The sequence below is a fragment of the Euphorbia lathyris genome, chromosome 2 (genome assembly GCF_963576675.1).
Source record: "Euphorbia lathyris chromosome 2, ddEupLath1.1, whole genome shotgun sequence".
Classification (NCBI taxonomy): Eukaryota; Viridiplantae; Streptophyta; class Magnoliopsida; order Malpighiales; family Euphorbiaceae; genus Euphorbia; species Euphorbia lathyris.
Genome location: NC_088911.1, coordinates 105,619,314 through 105,646,248, shown reverse-complemented (window position 1 = coordinate 105,646,248; position 26,935 = coordinate 105,619,314). Strand labels below are relative to the sequence as shown.

The 26,935-nt window shown below is 36.8% G+C and overlaps 1 protein-coding gene across 1 annotated transcript; it reads left to right on the top strand.

Moving 5' to 3' along the window:
• Window positions 1-26,145, top strand: LOC136219306 (DNA repair protein RAD50). Its single transcript, XM_066006668.1, has 28 exons — window positions 1-261; window positions 392-478; window positions 786-953; window positions 1,468-1,643; window positions 2,661-2,775; window positions 4,086-4,314; window positions 4,529-4,707; window positions 4,795-4,965; window positions 5,169-5,273; window positions 5,393-5,497; window positions 5,652-5,863; window positions 5,990-6,082; window positions 7,016-7,143; window positions 8,176-8,290; window positions 8,407-8,536; window positions 8,659-8,868; window positions 12,088-12,296; window positions 12,604-12,805; window positions 22,703-22,872; window positions 22,951-23,275; window positions 23,578-23,703; window positions 23,785-23,837; window positions 23,987-24,137; window positions 24,508-24,570; window positions 24,749-24,882; window positions 24,954-25,082; window positions 25,589-25,642; window positions 25,838-26,145. Exons 1-27 carry the CDS (start codon window positions 139-141, stop codon window positions 25,626-25,628), a joined length of 3,948 nt encoding a protein of 1,315 aa, XP_065862740.1. The 5' UTR covers window positions 1-138; the 3' UTR covers window positions 25,629-25,642; window positions 25,838-26,145.
• The last annotated feature ends 790 nt before the right edge of the window (window positions 26,146-26,935 follow it).

The following is a 26,935-nucleotide window of genomic DNA, read 5'->3' as shown; positions in this document are numbered from 1 at the left end:
TTTTTTTTTCTTTCTTTCAGTGGCGCTTTCTTTTTCTCTGCTCGAAATAAGAGCAGCGAGCGTCAAGTTTTCAGTGATTTCTTTGTGGAGTGTAGATTTTCATGCCGAGTTTGAGTTTCTTCAACCGAAGCAACAAAAATGAGTACAGTAGATAAGATGTTGATAAAAGGCATCCGGAGTTTCGACCCGGAGAACAAAAATGTTATCACCTTCTTCAAGCCCTTAACCCTAATCGTCGGCCCCAACGGCGCCGGAAAAACAGTAAATCTTTTTCCCTTACATTTGTTATTGTTGTATTAGTTTCTATTTTTTAGAGTGTAGCAGGAGGGTTTTGTTTTTAGCTTTACTTTTTTCTTTTTCATATTTTTTTTGCGTCTCTTTCTACTTCCAGACGATTATAGAATGCTTGAAGCTTTCTTGCACCGGCGAGTTGCCTCCTAATGCGAGGTCTGGCCACAGTTTTATTCATGATCCTAAGGTAACTTTTTCCTTCAGTGTCATCGGTATATTGAGCTATTTTTGTTGTGTAGAAATTTTAGAACCCCGGGTCTTATCTGTTTTATTCTTAGATTTCTCATTTTTCAACTTCTTTTTATGTTTGTGCTGACCAAGTAATCCTATGGAGCTTAACTTTAAACTGATAGAAGTCTAATATTTCAAGTGGCGGTATTTAGAAAATTAGCTGCAGTCGGTTCAATTGGGTTCTCTCGTGCTCCTGACCTGAACAGTTTAATGAAGTTAGAATAGAATTAATCAATTGATTGTTGCTTGCTATTTGATTGTAGGTTGCAGGGGAAACTGAGACTAAAGGGCAAATTAAGTTGAGATTCAAGACTGCAGCAGGGAAGGATGTGGTGTGCATAAGATCGTTCCAGCTGACACAAAAGGCATCAAAGATGGAGTATAAGGCAATTGAGAGCGTGCTTCAAACAATAAATCCACATACTGGAGAGGTTACGATAATACATATTGATCATTAGCATTTTTTTCCTGTTTCATGCATTTCCTTGTTGATGATATAAAAATCCTTGTTACTCGTAGAACATCAGCAGCTCATATGTTGAGATCTATCTATCTATCTATATATATATATATATATATTTTAAATAATCAAGTAAAGAAATTTATTTGTCATATTTGGTGTTGAATAACCGAATTTGCTTTTGATATCTTACTGAAAAAATAAGCTCTTCAATAATCAAGATTGCTAAATGTCTTATGCACTGATATGTATATGAATCAAGACGCCAATCCCATGCCTATTACACGGAAATCCTCTTTATATGTATTCATACGCTATGCTTTTGTTGTGTGATGTATTATCTTATGTAGATTATGTATTCTTGCTTGCTGCTGAAAGTATGTCCTCTAAATATGGAAGCATGGCCCGTATGTCATATATTCTTCCCGACGTTTGTTTCAAATGTGAAACAGAAATCAGTACTCTTGTTTCTTATTGAACTGCAGAAGGTTTGCCTTAGCTATAGATGTGCTGACATGGACCGGGAGATCCCTGCTCTAATGGGGGTGTCAAAGGCCATACTAGAAAATGTTATATTTGTTCACCAAGATGAAGCTAATTGGCCATTGCAAGATCCTTCAACATTAAAGAAGAAGTTTGATGATATCTTCTCTGCTACTCGGTATACTTTGCCTTCCCACTTTAAATCTTATAGTTTTCCCTATTATTGAACATGCTAAAGTTGCATTTTAATACTTGTATCTAAGTAACTCAGCACATTGCTTTAAAATCTTGTTCACAGATTTGTCTAGCCTCTCTGGTGGAGAAGCTACCCGAAAACCTTGATCTTAATTCTTAACTCTCTTTTCCTCTTAACTTCGTTAGGAAACATCGACATTGTTGAACTGTCAATCCAGAAGATTGTGCATGTTATCCTGCTATTGCAGTTACTGCACATTGTGAAAGTATAAGATTTTGTATCATTGATATCCATCATTTTTAAATGTGAGCAGTGACTATGGATGTTATTTCCCCTTCCTTTCAAGTTTTTTCACTGGAAGAATATAGTCTGTCTTGAAAAGAAACTTCTTAGAGCACTTGCATTGCCCAACAGTTTGAAATTGATTAGCTACCTGTATAACCTTTGTAGTTGTACTGATTATAAATGAAAGTGTTATAGACCATGAAAATATAAATACATGGGGGATACCATGTCATCTAAGAGACTACATGGATATATTTTACTTAAGAGCACTACACACAACACACATATATATGCAAGATATACCTAACATCGCTCTTTAAATCAAGGAAACATAGTAGCCTACTAGCCACCTATAGTCAACAAGCATGCTATACATTTATTACATTGACTTGTTATGTAACAGAAAGGAACTCGTTGTTAAAAAAAATTCAATGTTAAGCAGAGTCTTAAGCTTCTGCTGTTATTTCTCTCACCTGTCACTATGCCAGAACTGGAACTGGGACTCATGGCGGTATCCTATCTTGAATCTGGGTTAATCTTTCAATTTATTCTTGGATTAGCCGGAAGAATGCTGCTGTGTCCTCAATCTACTTCTTTGCAATGCTTGTTACTGATTGCAAGGACTTAGTTCTTTTCGTGTGTGGTGCAGATGATTTTATGAAAATTTTCCTTTAGAGGTAAGTTTATTAATCTTTGCATTGTTTAACAAGACAGATATACGAAGGCCTTGGAGGTCATTAAAAAACTTCACAAGGATCAGAATCAAGAAATAAAGACATACAAGCTAAAATTGGAGAATCTTCAAACGCATAAGAACTCTGCTTATAAGGTTCTATTTTTCCCTTTTTCCATTTGAAAAAATTGACGTTGCTTTTTTTTGTTATTTTTGTGCTTCGGTTTTCATATTTAGTATCTTTTAGTTAATCCATGGGACTGTAACATTCATCATCCAGTAGTCACCTAAACTGCTGGACATTGTTTACTCGGTAATCAATCATTTTGAATTGAAATGGCAGACAAGAATGTTTTTGAATGTTTGATGGTTACTCAGAACTGTTTCTATCTTGTCAAACATGAACATCTATCTATTTTCATTATCCTTGAGTTGTCGATTTGTCCTTTTGTTCTTAGATGGACGTACCCAGAATTCGTGTTAGCGAGGACACTTATTAGTTGGTTCTAATATGGATAACTTACTATAAAAATTATGCTTGCTTACCATACTTTTGGCATGTTTTCTCTGTTCCCTCATCTCTTGCCATTGGTTGACTTGTAGGATCGAATTTTCTACTTCTATCCTTGGCAATTAAAAGCAATATGCTTGTTTTTACATTGTTGCTCCTAAAACTGTCAACAGTGTTGAATTGCCTGTGTTATTTAACTGAAAAGCATCATTTTTTCAAACTCAATTCTATAATATCAGATAGTAATGAAAATGGGTTGAAGTTGTGAATGTCTTGTGATTGATTTTAAGTTCCGCTCAAGCCTGGGTTCTGTTGATTTGTTCACTCATAATTGTCACTTAGCTTGTTTTTTAATTGTCAACTCACTTGTTTTTAGGCTTCTAACTTCTCTAGCTACATGGGCGTCGGGCCTGTGGCCAATAATGACAAACTTAACAAGCATTAAGTAGCTGGAACTTATTTAATTCTTTGGCCACAGCTATAGTATTTTTTTTTTCATTTGTTGATTCAATTGAGGGGGAGCCTTGGCGCAACGGTAAACGTTGTTGTCGTGTGGCCAAGAGGTCACGGGTTCGAGTCTTAGGAGCGGCCTCTTGCCAAATAAATTGGCAGGGGAAGGCTTGCCCCAGTACACCCTTGTGGTGGGACCCCTCCCCGGACCCTCGCTCAGCGGGGACGCGTAGTGCACCGGGCCGCCCTTTATTTGTTGATTCAATTATTCCAGCTCTTTGCTTATCATCCATCTTTACATATTACCTGCATTATTTATCCATGTTGGTTAAGTTTCTAAATGCATTATGTTGGTGCCAAATTTTCTAGTTTTTGTTTGCTTTATTGCAATGAAATTGTCCATCCCTATTCTGAGTATGTGGTTATATGAAAAATTTGAACTCAATCATTAAAATTTATTATTTGGAAGAGGTTGGTTGTAATGGGATTAAGATGTGTTTTACAGCTTCGAGAAAGTATTGTTCAAGATGAAGAAAGGATAGAATCCCTAAAAGTCCAAATTCAGGATTTAGAAAATAAAGTTCAGAATGTTGATGTGAAAATTGATCAAGCTGATACTATGCTGAAAGATTTGAGAAAACTTCAAGAGAAGATTTCAACTAAAACTGCAGAGAGGAGAACTTTGAAAAAGGAGCAACAGAGGCAGTATGAAGCGCTTGAGGAGGAAATTGAAGGTTTGCTATGACTATGAGATGCATGATGCTGTCTGCATAAGTTATTGATTGTCATTTTCTGCTTATCTTACCTCAAAATATATTTGCCAGTGTTACACACATTAGATGCCCTTGTAACGTGATGTTATCCATTGGATATCTTTCCATGAGGTGATGCTGCAGTTTCATGCCATTTTCTGTTATTTTAATGCATGTTGCTCTTTTCCTTGTTTAGACCCTGATGAAGACCTGGTGGAGTGGAAAACAAAGTTTGACAAAACGGTTGCAGAATTGGAATTTAAAATTAGCAAGCTGGAGAGGGAAAAGAATGACACTGAAACTGATTCTTTTACACTTAAGGAGAACGTTACTAAGTATCTCCAAGACATTGGCATGCTTCGGGCTGAAGCTGAAGTAATTTCAATGAAACTATTCTTATCAGTTGGAAGTTGGTTACTCGTAGGTGCAATTTGTAATTGACTTTTTTTTTTTTTGAATTAGCTTCAAAATTCCAAGAAGAAGGAAAGAGATTCCATCATTGAGAAACTTTGCGCTAGACATAATTTACAGCCACTTCCATGTGCTCCTTTTAGTGATGATGTTGCTTTGAACCTCACTTATAGATTTGAATCACGGTTGTCAAGTCTTGAGAAGGATTTACAAGAGAAAAAGGTGGCTGCCAAACTCTTCTCTATTTTGTATGTGTACGTGCTAAATTTCATGCAGTTACATGTCTGTATGCACATGTAAAAGCACTCACAAGTCATAAATTTATTGTCATCTATGGTATATATGTAATTCACCTGTCCAAAAAGTTTCTATATATGACTAAAGTTTACAGGTATTATTTATGAAAACTTTCAATTTTATTTTAGACATCAAATGATGCTGAAGTTACGAAAGCTGAAGGTCACTCCCGGGACCTGTGCTACCGTTGGAAAGATATGGATGCTGAAAAGCAGGCCAAAGTAAAGTCAAAGGTGCATAGACATCCCTCCACAATTCAAGTGCTTTTTCCTCCAGTTCTCTATGGATGCATGAGATATGTCCTATTGTCTTTTTGCCTCATATGCATCATTGATATTGTAATTTTGTGCAGAATGACATACTTGAGGACATTAGACGCATAGAACAGGATTGTGCTTTACTTGAAGAAATTTCACCTGTTGATATTTCTCGCATTGAAGAAAAAGAAGGTAACATGGTGAGGATTGCTCCTTTTTGACAAAAGTTTCTGGCCTAGGATTAAAACCGTATCTTATTGAACAAAGTGAAGCTGCAAAATAAATAACAAATATTTTGAGACAAAGACAGCAATAGTTATAGTTTGCATACAAAATTCCTTATTATTTATGCAGGAAACTGAATTTAAAAGAAAGAAACACAAGCTTAATGAACAAAACTTTGAATCACACATCCGTCAAAAGCAAAGTGAGCTACGCTGTATAGATCAAAAGATTAGGGATCTCAATCGGGAGAAAGACACCTTGACTAGTAATTCTGAAGCTAGAATAGAACTGCATCTGAAGGAGACAGAGTTGGAAAAATACAAAAGGAATCACAAGAAAATGTAAATGAGATTCCTCTTTCTTTCTTTCTATTTCTTCTTCCCTTTTATAAGTATGCTTTAACATGTTCATACATTCTTCTCATCTTACTCATAGAGCTAATCCTTCTCATTTATTTTGTCCCCTAGAATTGATGAATACAGGGATAGAATCAGGGGTGTGCTAAAAGGGAGGCTTCCTCCTGATAAGGAATGGAAGAAGGAAATTACTCAAGCTTTAAGGTTTTGTGAAATCTTTAATTTTGGATATTATATAAAGAATTCCATGCGGTGGTGTTTCTATTGGCTAGTTAATTCATATATGATACAGGTTTTAAAGCAAGAAAATGTTTAATATGATTGTTATCTTATATTTCTTAATCAGTATGAACTTTTCCTTCATTTGTAAGTGTCATTTGCAAAACTGCACCTTATTGATAGGTGCCACTTCTTTAGGCCCCCAGCTCAGCCACTCCCACTACACCCAGTACTCTAGACGATGATGTATCATAAACTTTTCTCCTTTGTATCCTCAGTACTGTTACAAGTGATTTATATCTTTGAGCCTCTTAAACATAATCGTTTCTTAACTATTTCTTTGCTTAACTTTTTTAACCATAAGCATGTTACTGCATCTTGTCTATATGTTTACATGGACTTCCACGAGTTACTCAAGTTGATTTGAGCATGTTACCAACATGGGGTTTTCTTTGGATCTAATTGGGTTAGCATGAAATTTTAGGACAGCTTTTTTTTGTCGCTTTATGTCCCCTCATTACTCCCATAAAAAGCATTCCTGTCTAATGGGTCTGCTGCAGCATTACAATTCAGATAAATTGCCAGTATACAGTTAATTGGGTCTTCTTTTCAACCATACATGTGTTGAATTTTTAATTTAAATGCAGAAAAATAAATTTCATGTAAAAAATTAATCTTGTATTTGCATTGGACTGCTAAACACACTGTATTATTTGTACATTTTTTAGTCAACTCAGCACGTTGTCTAACAACATGGGGAAGCATCTAAAATTCTTTTTATTCATTTGTCCCTCCATATATCTGGTCCTTAAAATCTGTTTTCGTTATTGGTATTTTCTTCACAATTGTCTAAAGAATTCTTAGGGAGTTTTTAAATTTACTTTAGTTGGTCTGAAAAGCTCATCGTTCCTGACACAGTGCTCTTGGAGTCGAATTTGATGACCTAAACTCAAAATCCCGTGAAGCTGAGAAGGAAGTAAATGTCTTGCAAATGAAAATACAAGAAGCTAATAATAATTTGCCCAAACTTCGCAGGGATCTGGACTGTGAGTATTTTTTTTCATAGTTCAAATGATCTTCGTTTTGATTAGTAGGTTGTTTAAAACTAATAGAATACTTATTCGTGTTTTCAGTTATTTCCATTATCTCAGCTTTTCATGGGATTTGTTAATTATCTTAAGCATTTGAAGAATTTCTTCATAAGTTTTGGTTGACAGTTAGATTTTTATGTTTAAAATTATATCTTGTTCAAAATTATTTTACACTAATTTATCCGCAATGGAACCTGTAGGAGTAAATTACACCCATGGCCCTCCAACTTTAGTGTGTTTAACTTTTTGGTACCTGAACTTCATTTTTACACTTATAAATGCTTGAACTTAGTTGTGACCTAATATTAAAGTCTATATGACTTGCTATCAAAGGTTAACTATTGAAAATTGCAATGCATTTAGATAAAGGCAAATGAAGAGAGAGATTGAAGAGAGAGGTTTGTGAAATGGGAAAGTAAAGGGAAAAGGATAATGTAGGGATTTTCAAGATTGTGGACCTAGAAAAACTTAAAAGACTTGGTCACACTATACCACGTCAACAAATTTAGTTAACCTTTGATAACATGTCATATGGACTTTAGTGTTAGGCCACCACTAAGTTTTGCAAAAATGAAGTTCGAGTACTAAAGTGTCAAACATACTAAATTTGGAGGGCCATAAGTCTAATATACCCACACCTTGAATCGTGTTATGTCAAATCAAAGTAGCATTACCATGAAAGTTACCCATTACCTACTTTAGATATGTGCTCTCATGGTGTATAATTCTGTTTCGTCCAATAAATAATGAGGAGTTACTCTTTGCATTTTAAGATTAAATGAACAGTTTGGTTTGCATGATGCAGCACCTGTCCCCATTAAGGAATATGGGCTTTGGAATAACAACAAAGTACAAGCGCATCTATTTTATTTGAAAAAGAACATTCTAGCAATTGACATTTTTGTGTGGATTTTAGGTTATTATTATTCTTGTCCTCATCTGCATGATATTTTGTTGTCATTTATATATATCCTTACTTTGATGCAGCGAGGAAGAGATTTATCGAATCCAAACTCCAGTCCTTGGATCAACAATATAGTACTATTGATTCTTACCTCAAAGTTTTGGAATCAGCTAAGGATAAAAGAGATGACCAGACAAGGTCCCTTGAATTGATTTCCATTTTCACATAATTACATTCTGCATGTGGTTATTTGACTTGTGGGCTTTCATTTCTGTGTCTATAATGGCATTGATGTGGTGTCTTTGAAACTGCAGCAAGTACAACATTGCAGCTGGCATGAAGCAGATGTTTGATCCTTTTGAAAGAGTAGCTCGTGCTCATCATATATGCCCTTGCTGTGAGCGCCCTTTTTCTGCTGAAGAAGAAGACGAGTTTGTAAAAAAGGTCTGTGCATTTACACCTATTATCTAGCTGCTTACCTGAAGAACTGATATTTTTGTTTGTATAATTTGCTCTAGCTCTTTTAGTTCATTCTGTTTATGCTGTCATCTTCATGTAAAATACAGCAAAGATTGAAGGCTGCAAGTTCTTCTGAGCACATGAAAGTGCTGGCTATGGAGTCCTCAAATGCAGACTCGTATTTTCAGAAGCTGGATAAACTCCGTCTGTTATACGAGGAATATCTAAAAATTGGCAAGGAGACAGTACCTCTTACAGAAAAAAATTTGCATGAACTCACTGAAGAGCTGGATCAGAAGTCACAAGCCCTTGATGATGTATGTATTGATTTTGTCTCTTTTGATCTTTAGACAAAATGGATCTGTTATGCTAAAGAAAACTTTATAGTAGAAACATACTATTTATGAAATCCCAAAGTACTTGTTCTGATTTCCTGCAATGCAGGTGATAATTACATGCTGTGGAAATGAGAAAAGATACAGTTGTAAATTTGAGCTCTGTTATCTTGTATTGGTAATTACGTACTGACGATAACAAAAATGTCATATGAAATATTTTTTCAATGGGAGTCCAAAAGTATCTTAATCCCTTTATATAAGAACAAAGGCGATGTCTAAGATTGTGCCAACTATCGAGGAATCAAATTAATGAGTCACACAATGAAACTTTGGGAGCGAGTGATCGAACAAAGGCTAAGGAGGATGGTGAAGATCTCGGAAAACCAGTTTGGCTTTATGTCGGGAAGATCAACTATGGAAGCCATCCATCTAATGAGACAATTAATGGAGCACTATCGAAATAAGAAGAAAGACTTGCATATGGTTTTCATTGACTTGGAGAAAGCATATGATAAGATACCAAGGGAAGTACTTTGGTGGGCCTTGATAAGGAAAGGCATTTCGTGGAAATATATTGACATCATAAAGGACATGTATCAGGGAGCATGCACGAGTGTACGTACTAGTGTTGGGAAGACGGAAGAGTTCCCTATTACGATTGGAGTGCATCAAGGTTCCGCACTAAGCCCATTTCTTTTTGCCATCGTTATGGATGAACTAACAAGTTCACTTCAAGATGGTATACCATGGTTCATGTTGTTTGCAGATGATATTGTGTTGGTTGATGAGACGAAGGAAGGAGTGGAGAGGAAGTTGGAACTATGGAGACAAACTCTAGAATCTAAAGGCTTTAAGTTGAGCTGAAGTAAGACAGAATATTTGGAGTGTAAGTTCAGCGGCCATAGGAGTAGGGAGGCAGGGACAATCACCCTAGATGGGAGAGTTGTTCAGGCCTCAGATTGCTTCCGGTATTCAGGATCTATTATCCAAACGGATGGAGAAGTAGATGGAGATGTTGCTCATAGGATAAAATCTGGTTGGTCGAAGTGGACGAGTGCTATGCCTACTAGATTGAAGGGAAAATTCTACGGCAATCAGACCAGCATTGTTATATGGTACGGAGTGTTGGGCAGTGAAACACTGTCACATCCATAAGATGTCGGTGGCGGAGATGCGTATGTTGAGATGGATGTGTGGTCATACGAGAAAGGATCGGGTGAGTAATGAAATAATTAGGACAAAAGTAGGGGTTACATCTATTGAGAATAAAATGAGAGAAAACCGACTAAGGTGGTTTGGCCATGTGAGACGTAGAGCGCTTGATGCGCCGGTTAGGAGGACCGAAGAGTGGCAAAGGGATGTAGCGGTGAGGGGTAGGGGAAGACCTAAGCAAACTTGGAGGAGGGTGATCGAGAGTGATATGAGTTTACTGGGAATTGAGGAAAATATGGTAGTGGATAGGACGGAGTGGAGGGAGCGAATTTATGTCGCTGACACGACTTGATTTCACGGTTTTATATGATGGTTCATGTTAGCCGACCCCGAATCATTTTGGGACTAAGGCTTTGTTGTTGTTGTTGTTGTTTGGGAGTCCAAAAGGAATAAAAGTAATATTGTTGAAGTAGGATCACTGTAAGCATAAAAAGACTGTCTGCTCTATTGATTTGGGTGGTTCACCTAGAGCATTGCCTTGGTCAAGATGATAGTACACGGGCATGAGATATGAACTTGTTACTTGACAAGTTTGAGCTTGGAAAAATGTTGTACATAAGGGAGTGAGAGAGAGTATCACATTGTTTCTCAAAGATAGGATGAGATTTTCCTCATTTGTTTGACATTGAGTGAGGGAGTAGATCAATTGTTATTGTATGTTTGTCCAAATAATAGTGCGATGTCCCTTGACCATATTCAATTATTTGGCACAAATTGTCTACCCTGAGTTTCTATCTTTTATTATAGTGGACTTATTGGCCATTACCCTGATTACGAATAGCCAATGAACCATTTAGCATGCTGGAACTCAAAGAATGTTGAAACTCTGAAAGTACAATTCTGTAGAAGGCATTAATTTGCATTTTGTATATTTTGTGTTAGGACATTTGAGTCCTCATACTCATTCTTCCATTTCATGGATTCGCAAGTACTTTTCCTTATCACCAGTTAGTCTGTCTAAAAGTTCATAAATTTAATTCGCAATATTTGATATTAGGATTTTGGATAGGTTAGTGAAAGAATACATCAGTGTTTGAATAGTGTGTTGTTTGACATGATCACATCAGTTGAGTATCCATAGAGTTCGATAAATCTCTGAAAATGAAGGATTTGAAACCCCATAGGATGTCCACTTTTAGGACACTTCTCATATTAGAAGTGAAACTTTTTATTCCAAAATTACCCTTTCAATTTCCATGATTTTGGATGTTTACCAAAGACATTAATTTGTCTAATGCTTGAGCTTTTGGACTATGCTTTGTGCAAACCCATGGATTTTGAATTGCCTTCATCCAGAAGTAACAAGTTCTCGAGGAAGATGACTTAATAAGGATTATGAAGTTATGCAGGTGTAAGGTTTAGATGCATTGACAAGGATAAGGATTTCTGAGGTTCATCCTCCTTCTCTTCCTCCTCTTTCTCCTCCTTCTTATGGCTCTAATAGGTCTCTGTTGTTTCTTTCCAGAGTACTCAGTTCTTTTTCATTTTCTGTTAAAAAAATAAAAAATAAAAGCTCTTGTTTTGTTTTGCTTTGGGGGATTCTCCTTGAGTCCTTGTAGTTATATACTTATATTTCTTTCTCATAAATTTGTGAACTCTCTTGTTATAAACCATAAAGGAGAAATAGAAAAGCATGGTTCTAGTGGTTATGCAAGGAGTTTGCTCCTTATTGGGGAAGTTTGTCATATGTAGCCATCAGTAGATGTATAGAATAAGACTTTCTGAATTGACTTGAATAGAATGTTGGTGAGCTATGATAATTGGTTTTGGAATAGCCAGTTTACTCTTATATATTGGATTGACAATTTATCTAGACTTTTTGTATCAGTATTAATTTGTTAGTTTTGCCAGTTTGTTAGCTAATAGCGGTATTGAAACTTTTATCAGTTATGAATTTGTATCTTATTAGTTCTTAAAGTTAAGAAGTTGCTCTTGATGATGCTTGGTTACGAATTTACATAATATATTAAATGGTTTTGCTCGTAGTTGTTGGGTGTTTTAGCTCAAATAAAGGCCGACAAGGATATGGTTGAGAAACTGGTGCAACCTGTTGAAACTGCTGATAGGTTTTATCAAGAAATTCAGGCTCTGCAAGAGCGAGTTAATTTTTTGGAGGATCAGGGTAGACTTTCTGGACAAGGTTTTAAATCTATGGAAGAAATCCAGTCAGAGCTAAGTGGTTTGCAAAGCACGAGGTACGGACTCTCAATTTGTCCCAATTTTGCATTTTGATTTTCTAAACCTTATTGAACTACTTTGTTTAATAAGTATGCTTATTTTGCAAATTATGCTTTCTAGTTTGTTTTTGGTTTCTGACTAGTCAGAAACCAAAAACAAAGTAGAAAGCATAATTTGCAAAATAAGCATACTTAAGTTCTTGAGTTTGTTTTTGTTTTCTTACTTTAGTTCTTAAGTTTGTTATCATCTTTCTTGAGTTTCTATATATTAACTCTTTTGCTGCCTGTCTCTCTTCTTAAATTTCTTCTTTCTCTTTATGACTAGGGAGGCTTTGTCTAATGATGTGGAGAAATTAAGGGATGATCAAACTTACATGGTAAATGATTTGCATAACTGTCAGCTACGCCGGCAGGCTTTAAAAGAGGAGAAGCTCAAAGCAGACAACAAATTGTCTAATCTCAAAAGGATTGAAGAAGAGTTGGAACGCTTGGTTGAAAAAAAGAATCAAGTCGAGCTTGAAGAGAAGGTATAGTATAAATATCTCTTATCTTGATTGTGAAATGTTTGTGAATTCATTCACTTTCTATGTGCATTTTACGTGTGAAACCGAACTTACTGTGATAATTATATACAGTGTATTGTTCAATTAAAAAATATGTTATATGTATACACATTAAGGGTCGTATATAAGGTACTAACTGTTTACAACTAGTTTATCCACTAATTACAACTAATTAACCAGTTGTTTATTACAACTGGTTTATCCATTAATTGTAGCTTGTACTAATTACAGTTGTTTATTTCTTTTGAATGATATGTGTAGTTGTGATTGTACCATCTTCTAACTTTTTCTGTGTAAAATGATTGCAATATAGATGGCTCCTTCATTATCACACCGTAACTTTATAGGGCTTGTGTGTACAAACCCAAGTTCTTCAAGGAGACACCTCACATGTAGTTTGTGCCATAGCTCGATATTCAAATTCGGTACTGGATCAAGACATTACCCTTTGTTTCTTGCTCTTCCAAAAAAACAAGATTTCCTCCAACAAAGACAATAGCCCTTCGTAGAGTGTCTATCTCAAAGATCCTCAACATAGTCTGGATTTGTGAACCCTTTCGCAATATGGTGAAACCATTTCGATAAAACAAGCCTCGTCTAGGAGTCCCCTTCAAATATTTCAGAATATGAACAACATCATCCCAATACGATGTCTTTGATGAGGACATGAATTGACTTCCAATACTCGCCATAAAAGCAATACTAGGATGAGTGATTGTTAGATAATTCAATTTCCTAACAACTTTATTTCTCAGGACTCAAGCAAATCACCTTCACTACCTTTTAACTTCACCTTTGGTATCATAGGAGCATCACAAGTCTTTGTTTTAATTAGTCCTGCATCTTCTAACACGTCTAGACAATACTTTCTCTAAGTGAAACAAATTCCTTTACTATTGCGGGATACTTCTATTCCCAAGAAGTACTTTAGAGATCCAAGATCCTTTGTTTGGAAACAAGTACCAAGGGACTCTTTCAATTTTGTGATTCGAGTACCATCATTCCCAGTGATCACAATGCCATCAACATATACAACCAGTAAAATACAACCAGAGATGGAAGTGGAAAAGAAAACAGAAGAATAATATGCACTTCATTGTAAATCGAATTCCATTCCTACAGTACTAAATCGCCAAACCAGGCACGGGGAGATTGCTTCAAACCATATAGTGACTTCCTTAGCTTGCAGATAAAGTGGCCAATTATAAGTAGCAACTAAAGAGATGAATAGCTGAACATAAGTGAGTTTGGCAACATGAGAGAAGGTATCAAAATAATCAATGCCATATGTCTGAGCATAGCCTTTAGCAACCGATCGAGCTTTCAACTAAGAAACGGTACCATCAGGATGCGTCTTAACAATGAACACCCATCTGCTTCTAATAGCTTTCTTATGAGGTGGAAGAGCAACAAGATCCCAAGTATGGTTATGTTCCAGAGCCTTCATTTCTTCTTTCATAGCTTCTACCCTACCAACTAAGGTAGCCTATATCTTCAGAAAGGGATGAGGGAACAACAATAGAGTCCAAAGAGGCTGTAAAGGACTTTGATGAGGGTGTTAAGACATTATATGAAACAAATGAAGAAACTAGATGGGTGCAAGTACGTTTACCTCTCCGAGAGCTATGGGGAGATCAAGATGGGGTTCAGAGGAAGGTCGAGGATCTGGAGCCGAAACAAACGAGGGACTACTGATGTTTGTACTTGGAGCGGATGTGGTAAAAGCTGGCTGCACACGATGAGAAAAAACCTGACGAACAACAGGCCGAGAAGGAGAAGCAACATGTTCACTTATAGTATATATCATAAGGTCATCATGAGTGTTAGCAGAGGACAAGGATGAGGATGAAGGACCAAAGAAAGATGTATTTTCAAAGAAAGTGACATCAGCAGAGATAAGATAGCGCCCCAATGTTGGAGAATAACAACGATACCCATTCTGAAACTGAGAGTATCCCAAGAAAATACACTTAAGAGATCTAGGATCAAGTTTTGATATTTGAGGGCGCACATTTTGAACAAAATAAGTACATCCAAAAATGTGAGGGATTAGAGAAGGAAACAAAATAATGTACGAGATTTGCCACTTAAGAACAACAGAGGACATACGATTGATAAGATAACGGGTAGTGGAAACATCTTCCTAGAAGGCCTTAGGAACATGCATTTGAAACATTATGGCTCGGGTGACTTCTAACAAATCTTGATTCTTTTGTTCAGCTACACCATTTTGTTGAGGAGTGACGACATAAGATGTCTGATGAATAATGTCATGCTGTGAAAGAAACGACGAGAAGGTGCTCGATAAATACTCTTTCACATTGTCAAATATTCTTGTTAAATTGAGTTTTAATCTCAACATGAAACGCACAAAATACAGTAAATAAATCGGATACATCAAAGGATAAAGGCATGTTACTCTAGAAAAATCATCTACAAAAGTCACAAAATATCGACAACCAAGTTTGGACACAACAGGATATGAACCCCATACATCCATGTGAACCCCATACTCTGATGTTTAGCAAATTGACAAGCTTCACATTCCAAAGTAGATTCTGCTGAAAACTAGGACACATCTTATGCAACACATGAAGAGATGGATGACCAAACTGATAATGAAGCTGCAACAAAGAGGAGCTTGTACATGCAATTGGCACCGTTTCAGGGGAGTTAAGAACATACAAACTGTTCACAAGTATTCCCTTACCACTAATCTATTTCGTTCCAAGATCCTGAAAAAGGCAATAAGTAAGAAAGGAAACAACACAACAAAAGTTAAAGGGTTTTGGTGAGTTGGCTAACAGATAGGAGATTAAAAGGAAATTGAGATAGACATAGAACAAATGACTGGAGATGTAGCCCATTGGCTAAAGTAACTGAAGTTAAATTGGCAGAAACATGAGGAGAAGAAGGAATACATGTGTTGTCGGTCATATGATCGGTAGCACCTGAATCAATAACCCAACTACGAGATGATGTGGAGAGGCAAGCAACATGATTACTTGTATCGGCTAATGCAATGGTGGATGGTTGGGGTATGCTCTGATCAAGCGAGAGCTGCTTAAATTGAGCATATTCATCTGCCGAAATCATGAATGTTGGAGTATAGGATTGGGGAGATGGCAAAATACCATCATGAGCAGCTGCATTAGCAAATCTTCTTACCCTCAGTGTTGCGAGGGCCTATCGTGGGCTGTAATCGAGCCGAGTCGAGTTTTGTCCTGCTCAGGCTCGGCTCGTCAGAAAATTGATGAGCTCGAGTCCGAGCTCAACATTCTGTTAGTGAGCTGCTAACGAGCTTGTTCACGAGTTTTGCTCGCGATCAGCTCGATAATTCAGTTCTGAAATTCGCTCGTAAACAACTCATTATATGTTCGTTAATTATATTGATTTGAAATTTCTTTAACACAAAACTACATAGTTTTAAAACCTATAAAACTAAATTTTACACAAACCAACGTTGTTTTACATTTCTTCCTTTATTGAAATGTTATTATTAAAAAAAAAACCAAGCTTGCTCACGAGCATGTTCATAAACATTATAATTGAGCTTGCTCATGAGCTTATTCATGAACCTATAATTGAGCATGCTCACGAGCTTCTGGTCCGAGCTTCACTGTGCTCAAGCTCCGCCCATTTACAAATCGAGCCGAATACGGTCGATCTTTATCAAGCCGAACATTGGGCCGCTCATGAGCAACTCGGCTCTTTTACACCCTTAGTTTTCTGTCACATACACAAGAAAGAAGAGGGACCAGAAATGATAATTACCAGTTCTTATTCTATTAATAGCTATTGCACTTTTCTATTTTACTTTTACTGTCATTCCTTTATGTAATTCCTTATGGTTATTTCCTTTGTTATCATTGTCTTTTGGACTGTAGCTAAGTTTGTTAGGCCAGCTGTCATTCTACAACTGTTTTGTACCTCACCTGTCCTTGCAGATATAAGGTCATGCCATTGTGTATGGCAAGCTATCAATGAAGAAATATCAAATTAATTCTTATTCTCACTCTTATTCTCTCGGCTCTCTCTTCTTCTCTTTTCTGTTCTAAATTCTAACTCTTGAAAATTCTCATCAGAACCCTAGTTCTGACATTGGTATCAGAGAATCTCCTTCCTCTTGCCATTTAAACAAAATCAATCAGCCATGGAAGCCTTGGAGCAACAACTTAAAGATTTCTATACACATTTTGATAACAGATCTGAATCTACTGCAGAAAAGTTAGAGAAATTGCTGGATATTCAAGCTGTTCAACAGAAAAGGATGGATTCCTTAACCATCGAGCAGAACCAAATGAGAAAAGAGCAGATCAATTCGCATCATCAGCTCGAAGAACTTTTCCATCAATCCATATCCACTCTAGCCAAACTCATACAAGCCAACCCTGACCCAAACAACCCTGGCTCTTCTTCTATCACACCTGAAAAACATGCACCAATTAATACAGATCGAGGAATACTGGGTAGTGGCCCTGGTTCTAAGTCAGGAGAGACTAACCAGCCCAGAAATCTTCCTTTTAACAAAATGTTACCCAAATGTGATCTTCCATCTTTCGATGGAACTGAAGTAGAACTTTGGGTTAGTAAGTGTGATAAATATTTTCAACTTTTCGAAGTTGATGTGCATAGGAAGGTACAGTTAGCTGGACTGTATTTCCATGGGAAGGCAGAGAAATGGTATAGAAATTGGATTCCTCACCATCCAAACATCTCCTGGAATGAATTTTCTGAAGAAGTGGAGAAGCGATTCAGGGAAACTGATGTGGAAGATGTGGTGCAGCAGATTGAACAGCTCAAGCAGGAAACCACAGTAACTGCTTACCAGGATCAGTTTGAATCTATCAAACTAAAGGTGGAAAAGGTATATCCTACCATAATTGAATCATATTTTATCTCTAGTTTCCTCACTGGTTTGAAACCAGAGATCAGATCTGCTGTGAGGAAATTTGAACCTGACACATTGTATTCAGCTATTAAGCAAGCTAAATATCAAGAGTCACATCTCAAGGATATCTTGGAGATGATCAAACCCAAACCTACATTCCGATCCCCAATTCCCCAGAAACCATGACAATCCATTCCAACCTCTATTACTAAAACTCCAAACACTTATCCTGGAAACTCTAATGTCACTAAACCACCTGACCAAAAATTACCTAGCTACAACACCAATCCAAAACGAATCCCAGGTGCATGTTGGAAATGTAATGAGAAATACTTTCCTGGACATCAGTGCACCACTAAGAAGTTGAATGCCATTAATGGTGAGGACATGCCAGAGGAAGACTCTGAGGCAGTTCATGGTGAAATCCATGAAGAAGAACAGGAGCAGGAATTCACCGATCCTGAGCAGATGACCTTATCCATCAATGCATTGGATGGAGGATTATCTAATGGAACCCTAAAGCTCAAAGGAACCCTGCAACAAAAGCCTATCATGATACTCATTGATAGTGGCAGTACTCATAGTTTCTTAGATGAGAAATTGGCCAAAGAAGCAAAACTTCCCTTAACAAAGGTACAACCAGCAGCAGTTTCAGTAGCTGATGGAAGGCAATTGCTGGTAAAGTATAAATGCAATCAGTGCCAATGGTCTATGCACCATAACAGGTTCTCCTTTAATCTCAGGCTCTTAGATTTAGGAGATTATGATATGATCTTGGGGGTTGACGGGATGAGAAGATATTCTCCCATTACTTTTGATTTTGATCAAAATAGACTATTATTGATGAAGGATAATAAACAGGTAGAACTTAAGGGCGTATCTGAAACTGGTACCCTTAAGCTGATGTCTCTTAAGTCAGTCACTAGGTTGGCTGCAAAGGGGTGGAAGGGAGTCACCTCTAGTCTTTTTGTGATGTATGTGCAGGAAATTACATCTGATAGTGAAGTGGATACAGAACAATTCCACCTACCTGACACTGACCTACCAAAAACACCACCTACATTCATGCCCTTGATCCAAAAATTCAAACACATATTCCAAACACCAACCACCCTACCTCCTAACAGATCACATGATCATGCCATTCCATTAAAACCCACCACTGAACCAGTCAATGTGAGATCATACAGGTACTCTCATCACCAGAAAAATGAAATTGAACGGTTAATTGGGGAGATGCTATCCACAGGGGTTATCCAACCAAGCCAAAGCCCATATGCTTCACCAGTCTTGTTAGTTAAAAAGAAAGAGGGTACATGGAGGTTTTGTGTAGATTACAGGGAACTTAACAAGGCTTGCTCAATATGGAGACATTACTTGGAGCATTCTCCTTTTGTGATCAAGACTGATCATGAAAGCATCAAACATCTACTGGATCAGAAGCTACACACTTACTTGCAACAGAAAGGAGTTTCTAAGTTGCTGGGATTGGATTATAGCATCCAATACAAAAAAGGGGTGGACAACAAGGTGGCTGATGCTCTCTCAAGACAACATGAAAATAACACTTCTCAACTTCTGGCAATCTCCTCTATTCTACCTACTTGGCTAGAAGAAGTCCAGGAGTCCTATAATAATGATCCTGCAGCCACACAGCTGATACAACAGCTTACTATCCAACCTACTTCTGTTCCCAAGTTTACCCTGCAGAATGGATTACTTAAATGGGGAAGCAGAATCTACATTGGAATGTCTACAGGCTTGAAACAGAAGATATTATCTGCTTGTCACAATTCAGCCTTTGGGGGGCATTCAGGCATTAAGGGCACACTGACAAGAGTTCACCACTCTTTCTACTGGCCAAAGTTGCATCAGGATGTCATCAAATGGGTAGCTGCTTGTGATACATGCCAACGATGCAAGGCAGAACATGTAGCTTATCCAGGGTTGTTACAACCACTACCAATACCAAGAGGGGCATGGCAGGATATCGCTATGGATTTCGTGGAAAAATTACCATGTTCTAAAGGGTTTGACACTATTTTGGTGGTAGTAGATCGATTTTCCAAAGGGTGTCACTTCATTCCTCTCTCTCACCCTTTCACTGCTTCCACAGTAGCTAAAGCCTTCCTAGATAACATTTTTAAATTACACGGGGTTCCCATTTCCATTGTGTCTGATCGAGATAAGATCTTTACAATCAATTTCTGGAAGGAGTTCATGAAATTGCTAGGCACTTCCTTGCACTATACCAGTGCTTATCACCCTCAATCTGATGGTCAATCTGAGAGATTGAACCAATGCCTAGAAAACTATTTGCGTTGCATGTGTTTCCTACAACCTAAACAATGGTCCAACTGGCTAAGTCTTGCTGAATACTGGTATAATACCAGCCATCAGACTTCTCTTAATATGAGCCCTTTTCAAGCTTTGTATGGTACAGCTCCTACCTTACCAATTCTGCCTATAGCCACATCACATGTTGCAGCTGTTGAGGATATGTTATCCAAGAGGGAACAGATGAACAAAATTATACAGGATTGTCTTTCTAAAGCACAAAATAGAATGAAGCAGTACGCAGACAAGAAACGCACTGACAGAGAATTTAAAGTTGGTGATATGGTTTACCTGAAGTTACAACCTTACAGACAATCTACCATAGCAGTAAGAACTTCTCTCAAGCTCTCTACTCGCTACTATGGCCCTTACCTAGTTCTAGAACGAGTGGGTAAAGTAGCTTACAAACTCCAATTGCCCCCTGGTACCCGTATCCATCCAGTTTTTCATGTCTCTCTGCTTAAGAGACAACTCAGTTCCACTACACCAACAATGACTACATTGCCCCCTATTGTTGATGAAGAATGGGTGATTCTTCCAGCCAAGGTTTTGAACACACGCACTGTGCTTTTGAATGAGGTTCCTGTGAAGCAATTACTTATTGCTTGGACAGGTATGTCTAACGTTGATGCCACTTGGGAATCCGAGACCGCTATCAGTCATCAGTTCCCTGCGTTTTATCATTCTTGGGGACAAGAATGTGCTCATGGGGGAGGTATTGTCACATACACAAGAAAGAAGAGGGACCAGAAATGATAATTACCAGTTCTTATTCTATTAATAGCTATTGCAGTTATTCTATTTCACTTTTCTATTTTACTTTTACTGTCATTCCTTTATGTAATTCCTTATGGTTATTTCCTTTGTTATCATTGTCTTTTGGACTGTAGCTAAGTTTGTTAGGCCAGCTGTCATTCTACCGCTGTTTTGTACCTCAGCTGTCCTTGCAGATATAAGGTCATGCCATTGTGTATGGCAAGCTATCAATGAAGAAATATCAAATTAATTCTTATTCTCACTCTTATTCTCTCGGCTCTCTCTTCTTCTCTTTTCTGTTCTAAATTCTAACTCTTGAAAATTCTCATCAGAACCCTAGTTCTGACATTTTCACCTCTACAATGATGACAAACTCAAGATGAATTCTGGTTACCAGCATGATTTTGGGAATTACCCTTGACCCAACGAGGAACATTGCCGAATAGGGCTATGGATTCCTGAGAGACTGCACTTGAGGCAGATTAATTATCCTTGTCCACATGAAGAAATCGGCCATAAAGTTCAGAAAAGGATGGAAAGCTCGCACTAGTAAGTATATGACTGCGAGCTATGTCAAATGAAGGATTAAGTCCAGCCATAAAGCACTGAACATGGGCTTAATCTTTTTCCTCTTGCATACGCTAAAACATTAGGAAGTATAGGAAATCTGGTCCACTTTTCCTCAAGCCTGTTTTGATTCACATATCCTGCTTAGTAGCATACCTTGATTCCAAATACTCCCATTGTTCTTTGACAGTATCACAGTCGGTGACAATGTCATCAATAGTGAGATCTGAAGTGTTTTGAATGACATTAAACAGTTTACAACCATCAACCATTTCTTTTTCAGCACTATCTTTAGGTGGTGGATCGTTATTCAAATGATCCCACGAATCAGCACTTATAACAAACCTTTCAATGGTTCGTTTCACTGTGGATAATCCTTAATCCCAGTTAACTTTCTATCTGTAATTTTGGAATTGCCGAACATAATTCGTGGTAATTTGCTTCTCTATACCATCGTTCACTTTAATCTTATCAGTCATCTTATCAAACTAGTACAATTCAGAAGTCAAGAAAATCCAATTCTATCACAGCTGTACAAATAAATAACCGACAGAGAAAATCAACCCAACTTTCTACTGCAAGAACACAATCTGTGAAACCAAGGCTCTTCACGGAAAGGTTCGAATCTGATAAAACTAACCGTACAGATGGAGAAGATGAAGCTGGAACTGGAAATGCCGCCGGATTACAGTGAACCACGTGCAAGGATTCTGACCACCGGAAAGTGCAGAAATGCTAATTGGAGGTAGACGGAGAGACTGAGGGGGGCGGTGAGAATATTAGGAAATTGTAACTCAGAAGGATAATTTAAGCATGGGACATGAGGTCTGAGAATCGCAGCTCAAAAGAAAAATTCAAAAAGCCAGTCGCAATGCTCTGATACCATGAAACTGAACTTACTATGATAATTATATTCAGTATATTGTTCAATTAAAAAATCTATCATATACTATGAAGCACGGACTCTTCTCCGGGGTCGGCGTGGTGGTGCCGGACTCGCTGGGGACACAGCTGGACACGTGTCCAACACGGCAAAAACGTGTCCCCTGCGTTTTTTTTTTTTTGTGACTTGGGACACGGCTGCAGGGAAAAAATTGTAAAAGTTTAGGGCTTTTTCTTAATTTTTTTAAAAGAGATGGTTTAATTATAAAATTTTGACACGGCTGTATGCTTATAAGTGGTATTGCTGGAATTTGTAAATTCATTAGATATTAAATTACTCTGAACATTTAATTAATGTAATGTCATGAAAAGCAATCATATTATTTCATCATTATACATCAACAAATTGATTTTCTTGTTATTTTCAGCATTTGGCAGAGGCCCTTGGCCCTTTAGCTAAGGAGAGAGAAAAAGCAGAGACTTACCATAGTGAATTGAAAGACAAACTTGAGCATGAATACGAGGAGCAGAAAAAACAATTCGACAATTATAAGCAGGAAGTTGACACACTGCGAAATTGTAACTTAAAAATTAAGGAGTGAGTTTCATGATGCTGAGGAGTGTTCTTATTACTATTAACAAATCAGTATCTGGGTCTTAAATTTATCTCTTCCAGGTATAATGATCTGAAAAAAGGGGAGAGACTGCAAGACATCCAAGAAAAGCTATCTCTATCAAAATCTAAACTCCAAAGCTGTGAAGATAAGAAACAGGAGATTTCAGTAAAAATAAGCGACAATAAAGAAATTATACAGTCACAAGCTATGATCAAAAGAAATATTGAAGATAACTTAAATTACAGGAAAACAAAGGCTGATGTGGATAAGCTTACCCATGAGATTGAGTCATTGGAAGATCAAATACTAAAAATTGGTGGGATATCCACCTTTGAAGCCGAACTAGCAAGATACTCACAAGAAAGAGAGAGACTTCTTTCAGAGGTATGTTTGAAATTCATAACCATCCTGTACTTGCCTTTTTATATATTTTGTGCCTTTTTCTTCATGGCATTCTTTCTAACATCTTATTGTGGAAACTTTGCTGTTGATGCGTTTCCATTTGTCGGAAACTTTTCTGAAACGGAAACTCGTAGGAAACATTTCAGGTCACAGTTCTGTAATTTAAAAAAATTGGAAACTCATTTCTTATAATAAAATACTGTTCCAGCAGATTTATGTTACAGCTTGAAAAAAAAAACTAATCCCATTTCTCACTTTTTTTTCTCTCTTCAAATTCTAAACAGTTGAATAGGTGTCGTGGTACTATCTCAGTTTACCAGACCAGTGTTACGAAGAACAAAACTGATCTTAAACAAGCCCAGTACAAGGATATTGACAAGCGGTTCTTTGACCAGCTAATTCAGCTAAAGGTAGACATATCTATGATCACTCAAACATTTATTTTTGGTTCTTTCCAAGTAATCACCTAAGCATTTTGTGAGTTGTGACAGACAACTGAAATGGCAAACAAAGACCTGGACAGATACTACAATGCGCTTGACAAGTGAGCTTTTCCTTAATCTATATCTCTTCTTGTGGTTGTGTGATTACATTTTTAATTCTTGTGAAAAGTTGATTGAATTTTTTTCCTGCGTGAGAATGCATGCATGTGGCATGGATTGCTTCACTTATTTTATTCCTTTTCATGTTTAGGGCACTGATGCGCTTTCATTCAATGAAAATGGAGGAGATAAATAAAATCATAAGGGAATTATGGCAACAAACATACAGAGGACAGGATATAGATTACATTAGTATTCATTCGGATTCTGAAGGTGCTGGAACTCGTTCTTATAGCTACAGGGTATGCGCTACTGAGCCTACTATTTTTTCCTTGAGATCACTATTTACTAGTTTCAACTTCCCGGAAATGCAACTAAACTGCGTCAGAGAGTTAATAATTAAAGCTACTATTATTGGGCCTTACCTATCAGCTTAAGCGTTTAGGCCATTTGGTTCCTTGACAAGGCTTAATCTAAATTTCTATTTTATCCAAATGCTAGCGAAACACTTTCTTCGTTTGGCGGATCATGTTGAATCCCTTTCGATCAACTTTAATAATGTTGGACATTGCATTTCTCTTTTTCAACTATCGTTTCTTTTATTTTGATGCATTGTTGAACCATCATCTCCTAGAATTCGTGATCAATTTTTTTCCACTGCATTGAGGACAGGTTCTAATGCAGACTGGAGATGCAGAGCTTGAAATGAGAGGAAGGTGCAGTGCTGGACAAAAGGTGAGTACACTCTAAACCTATGTTAAACAGACATCCGCTTTATAGTGTTTCTGCCTTTCGTGTCTGTTTCAGTTTGAAGGCTATGTTTTAGAAATGACGTTTCAGAGTTTCGGTGTCCGTGCAACATAGTAAGATAAGAAAATGTGGGGAGAGAAAGGAACTTATGCTTTGCTTTCAGGTGCTTGCTTCGCTTATCATTAGGCTGGCATTAGCTGAGACATTTTGCCTAAACTGCGGAATACTAGCTTTGGATGAACCCACCACAAACTTGGATGGCCCAAATGCCGAGTCTCTTGCTGGAGCTCTCCATAGGTATGAATGATCATGTTTTTTACAGGATAATGAAGTTTCGTTGGGCTAAGGCATTCCTTCTGTTTCTCCAGAATTATGGAGGATAGAAAAGGGCAAGAGAATTTTCAACTTATTGTGATTACCCATGATGAGCGTTTCGCGCAGTTGATTGGTCAGAGGCAACATGCAGAAAGATACTATAGAGTCGCGAAGGATGATCAGTGAGGCTTTTTTCTCCTGTATAAAAAATATATGAAAGTAGGGGTGACAATTTTGGGTTATTGTGTGTTAATACTCCTTCTGTTCCACAATAGATGTCTTGTTAAAGGCACAAGAATTAAGAAATGTAATTAATTTTTATTTATTCCCAAAATAAAAAAGCAACTTAAATAGGGGTATATTTGGTATGCATGGATTGAATCAAAGCGTCCTTTATTATGGAACAAAAAAATATTCCTTGTAGACATCTATTGTGGAACGGAGGAAGTATTATCTATATGTTCCATATGATTATATATGATATACATGAAAAGAAAATTGATAAATCATATCAATCATGTTGTGTTAGTTTGGTTGTCTATATAAATCGTGTACGACCCTTATATGGAAGTATACTTGGTGTAAACTTGCATTCGTTTAAGACTCCAACTTGCTTTTTTATTTTTTCTTAGTTTTGATATTATTATGTGCTAACTAACTTGTTTCTTTTTTTTTTTTTTAAATCCAGTCAGCATAGCATAATTGAAGCCCAAGAGATATTTGATTAAGCGTCCAAAATGAGGTACACGCATCCATCCTTGTTTAGTTAGAAAAAGCACATGGCATGGCATGGCATTTCAGTTAGAAGTTGGTTTTTTTCTTATGTAATTTGAGATCATGTGCAAGTAAATTAATAATCATATTCTATCATGGGCAATATATTTTTATTATTATAAAATCAAAGTTCTTATATGAAAACCTTGTTCATTGCTTGTAGGGGAGTGGGAGAGGCCACTTGTATATGTATATATACTCTCCCCACACTGTTTAATCCTGAGTTGGCTCGAGTTATGGATGAATTGTCCAGCAAAAACGAGTGGGGATTTTCATTTTCTTAAGAAAGGGTTAGGTTAGGTATTTTTAGATACGTTTATACTTGAAACAAACATGTGGATGTCAAGCTTAAGAATATGATAGGATAGGAGGCTTTTTCGACTACTTTTTCTGGGCTTGTCTAGCTTATCTTTGATTATTTATAATTATAACTTTAAAATTTACTCCTTATTGATTTGTGCTTATTTCTTACTCCCTCTATTTCAAGATTTAGTTTTCTAAGGCTAATTTTTTCCAATTATTCCATCATTGTGTTGATTAATGAAATTAATGAGAGGATGGTATTTTAGTCCATTTCCTATAGATATAGATTTAAGACAAAACAATCATTCCGTGTGGTGTGGTAATTTGTTTCCGTTTATTTAAAATTATTGTTGTGAAAATTCCAGCTCATTGGAATCTATAGCAAATTTATTTTTTTGCAGTATCCTTTTGAATGCCAAAAAGACTTCGAATATTTTCTATCCTAAAATTTCATTTTTAATTTCCATACTAGATTATCATGAAATATTGTTTCTTTTAAGCAAATTAGATATAAGACAGTTCAAATGGACAGAAATACTTGAATGTATATATCAAAGATACAGTCGCTCAATACTTGAATGTATATATCTTTTAGAAGCATGTACAGTCGCTCAATATTTTAATAGGTCAATGTAAATTTATGTCAATAAAGTAAAATGATAATTCTGTTCTGTTCCAATAAAATTACTTTTAACTTTTCTAAATTGTATTTTAAATTAATGTTTAGTGGAATCAATCGTTCAAAGTGGCCAAAATAAGAGCCAAGTAATTTCATTAGATTGACCAAACTCTCCAAAGTGAAACAAAAAGTTTTTTTTTCTTTTTTTCCGATGGCAATACTAACAATACTAACAGGACGTAAAAATATGATAGTAGAGAATTATTATTCAATGTTTGGTATGTGGGATAAAGATATGGGTAAAATAATACATTTTACTATTTTAACCTTATTTAAACT

Bases quoted from the DNA above. Each gene is read 5' to 3' on its own strand.
- LOC136219306 (XM_066006668.1), top strand. From the start codon at position 139: ATGAGTACAGTAGATAAGATGTTGATAAAAGGCATCCGGAGTTTCGAC. The intron at 5,274-5,392 runs GTGCATAGACAT...AATTTTGTGCAG, and splicing joins AGGCCAAAGTAAAGTCAAAG to AATGACATACTTGAGGACAT. The intron at 24,883-24,953 runs GTATGAATGATC...CTGTTTCTCCAG, and splicing joins CTTGCTGGAGCTCTCCATAG to AATTATGGAGGATAGAAAAG.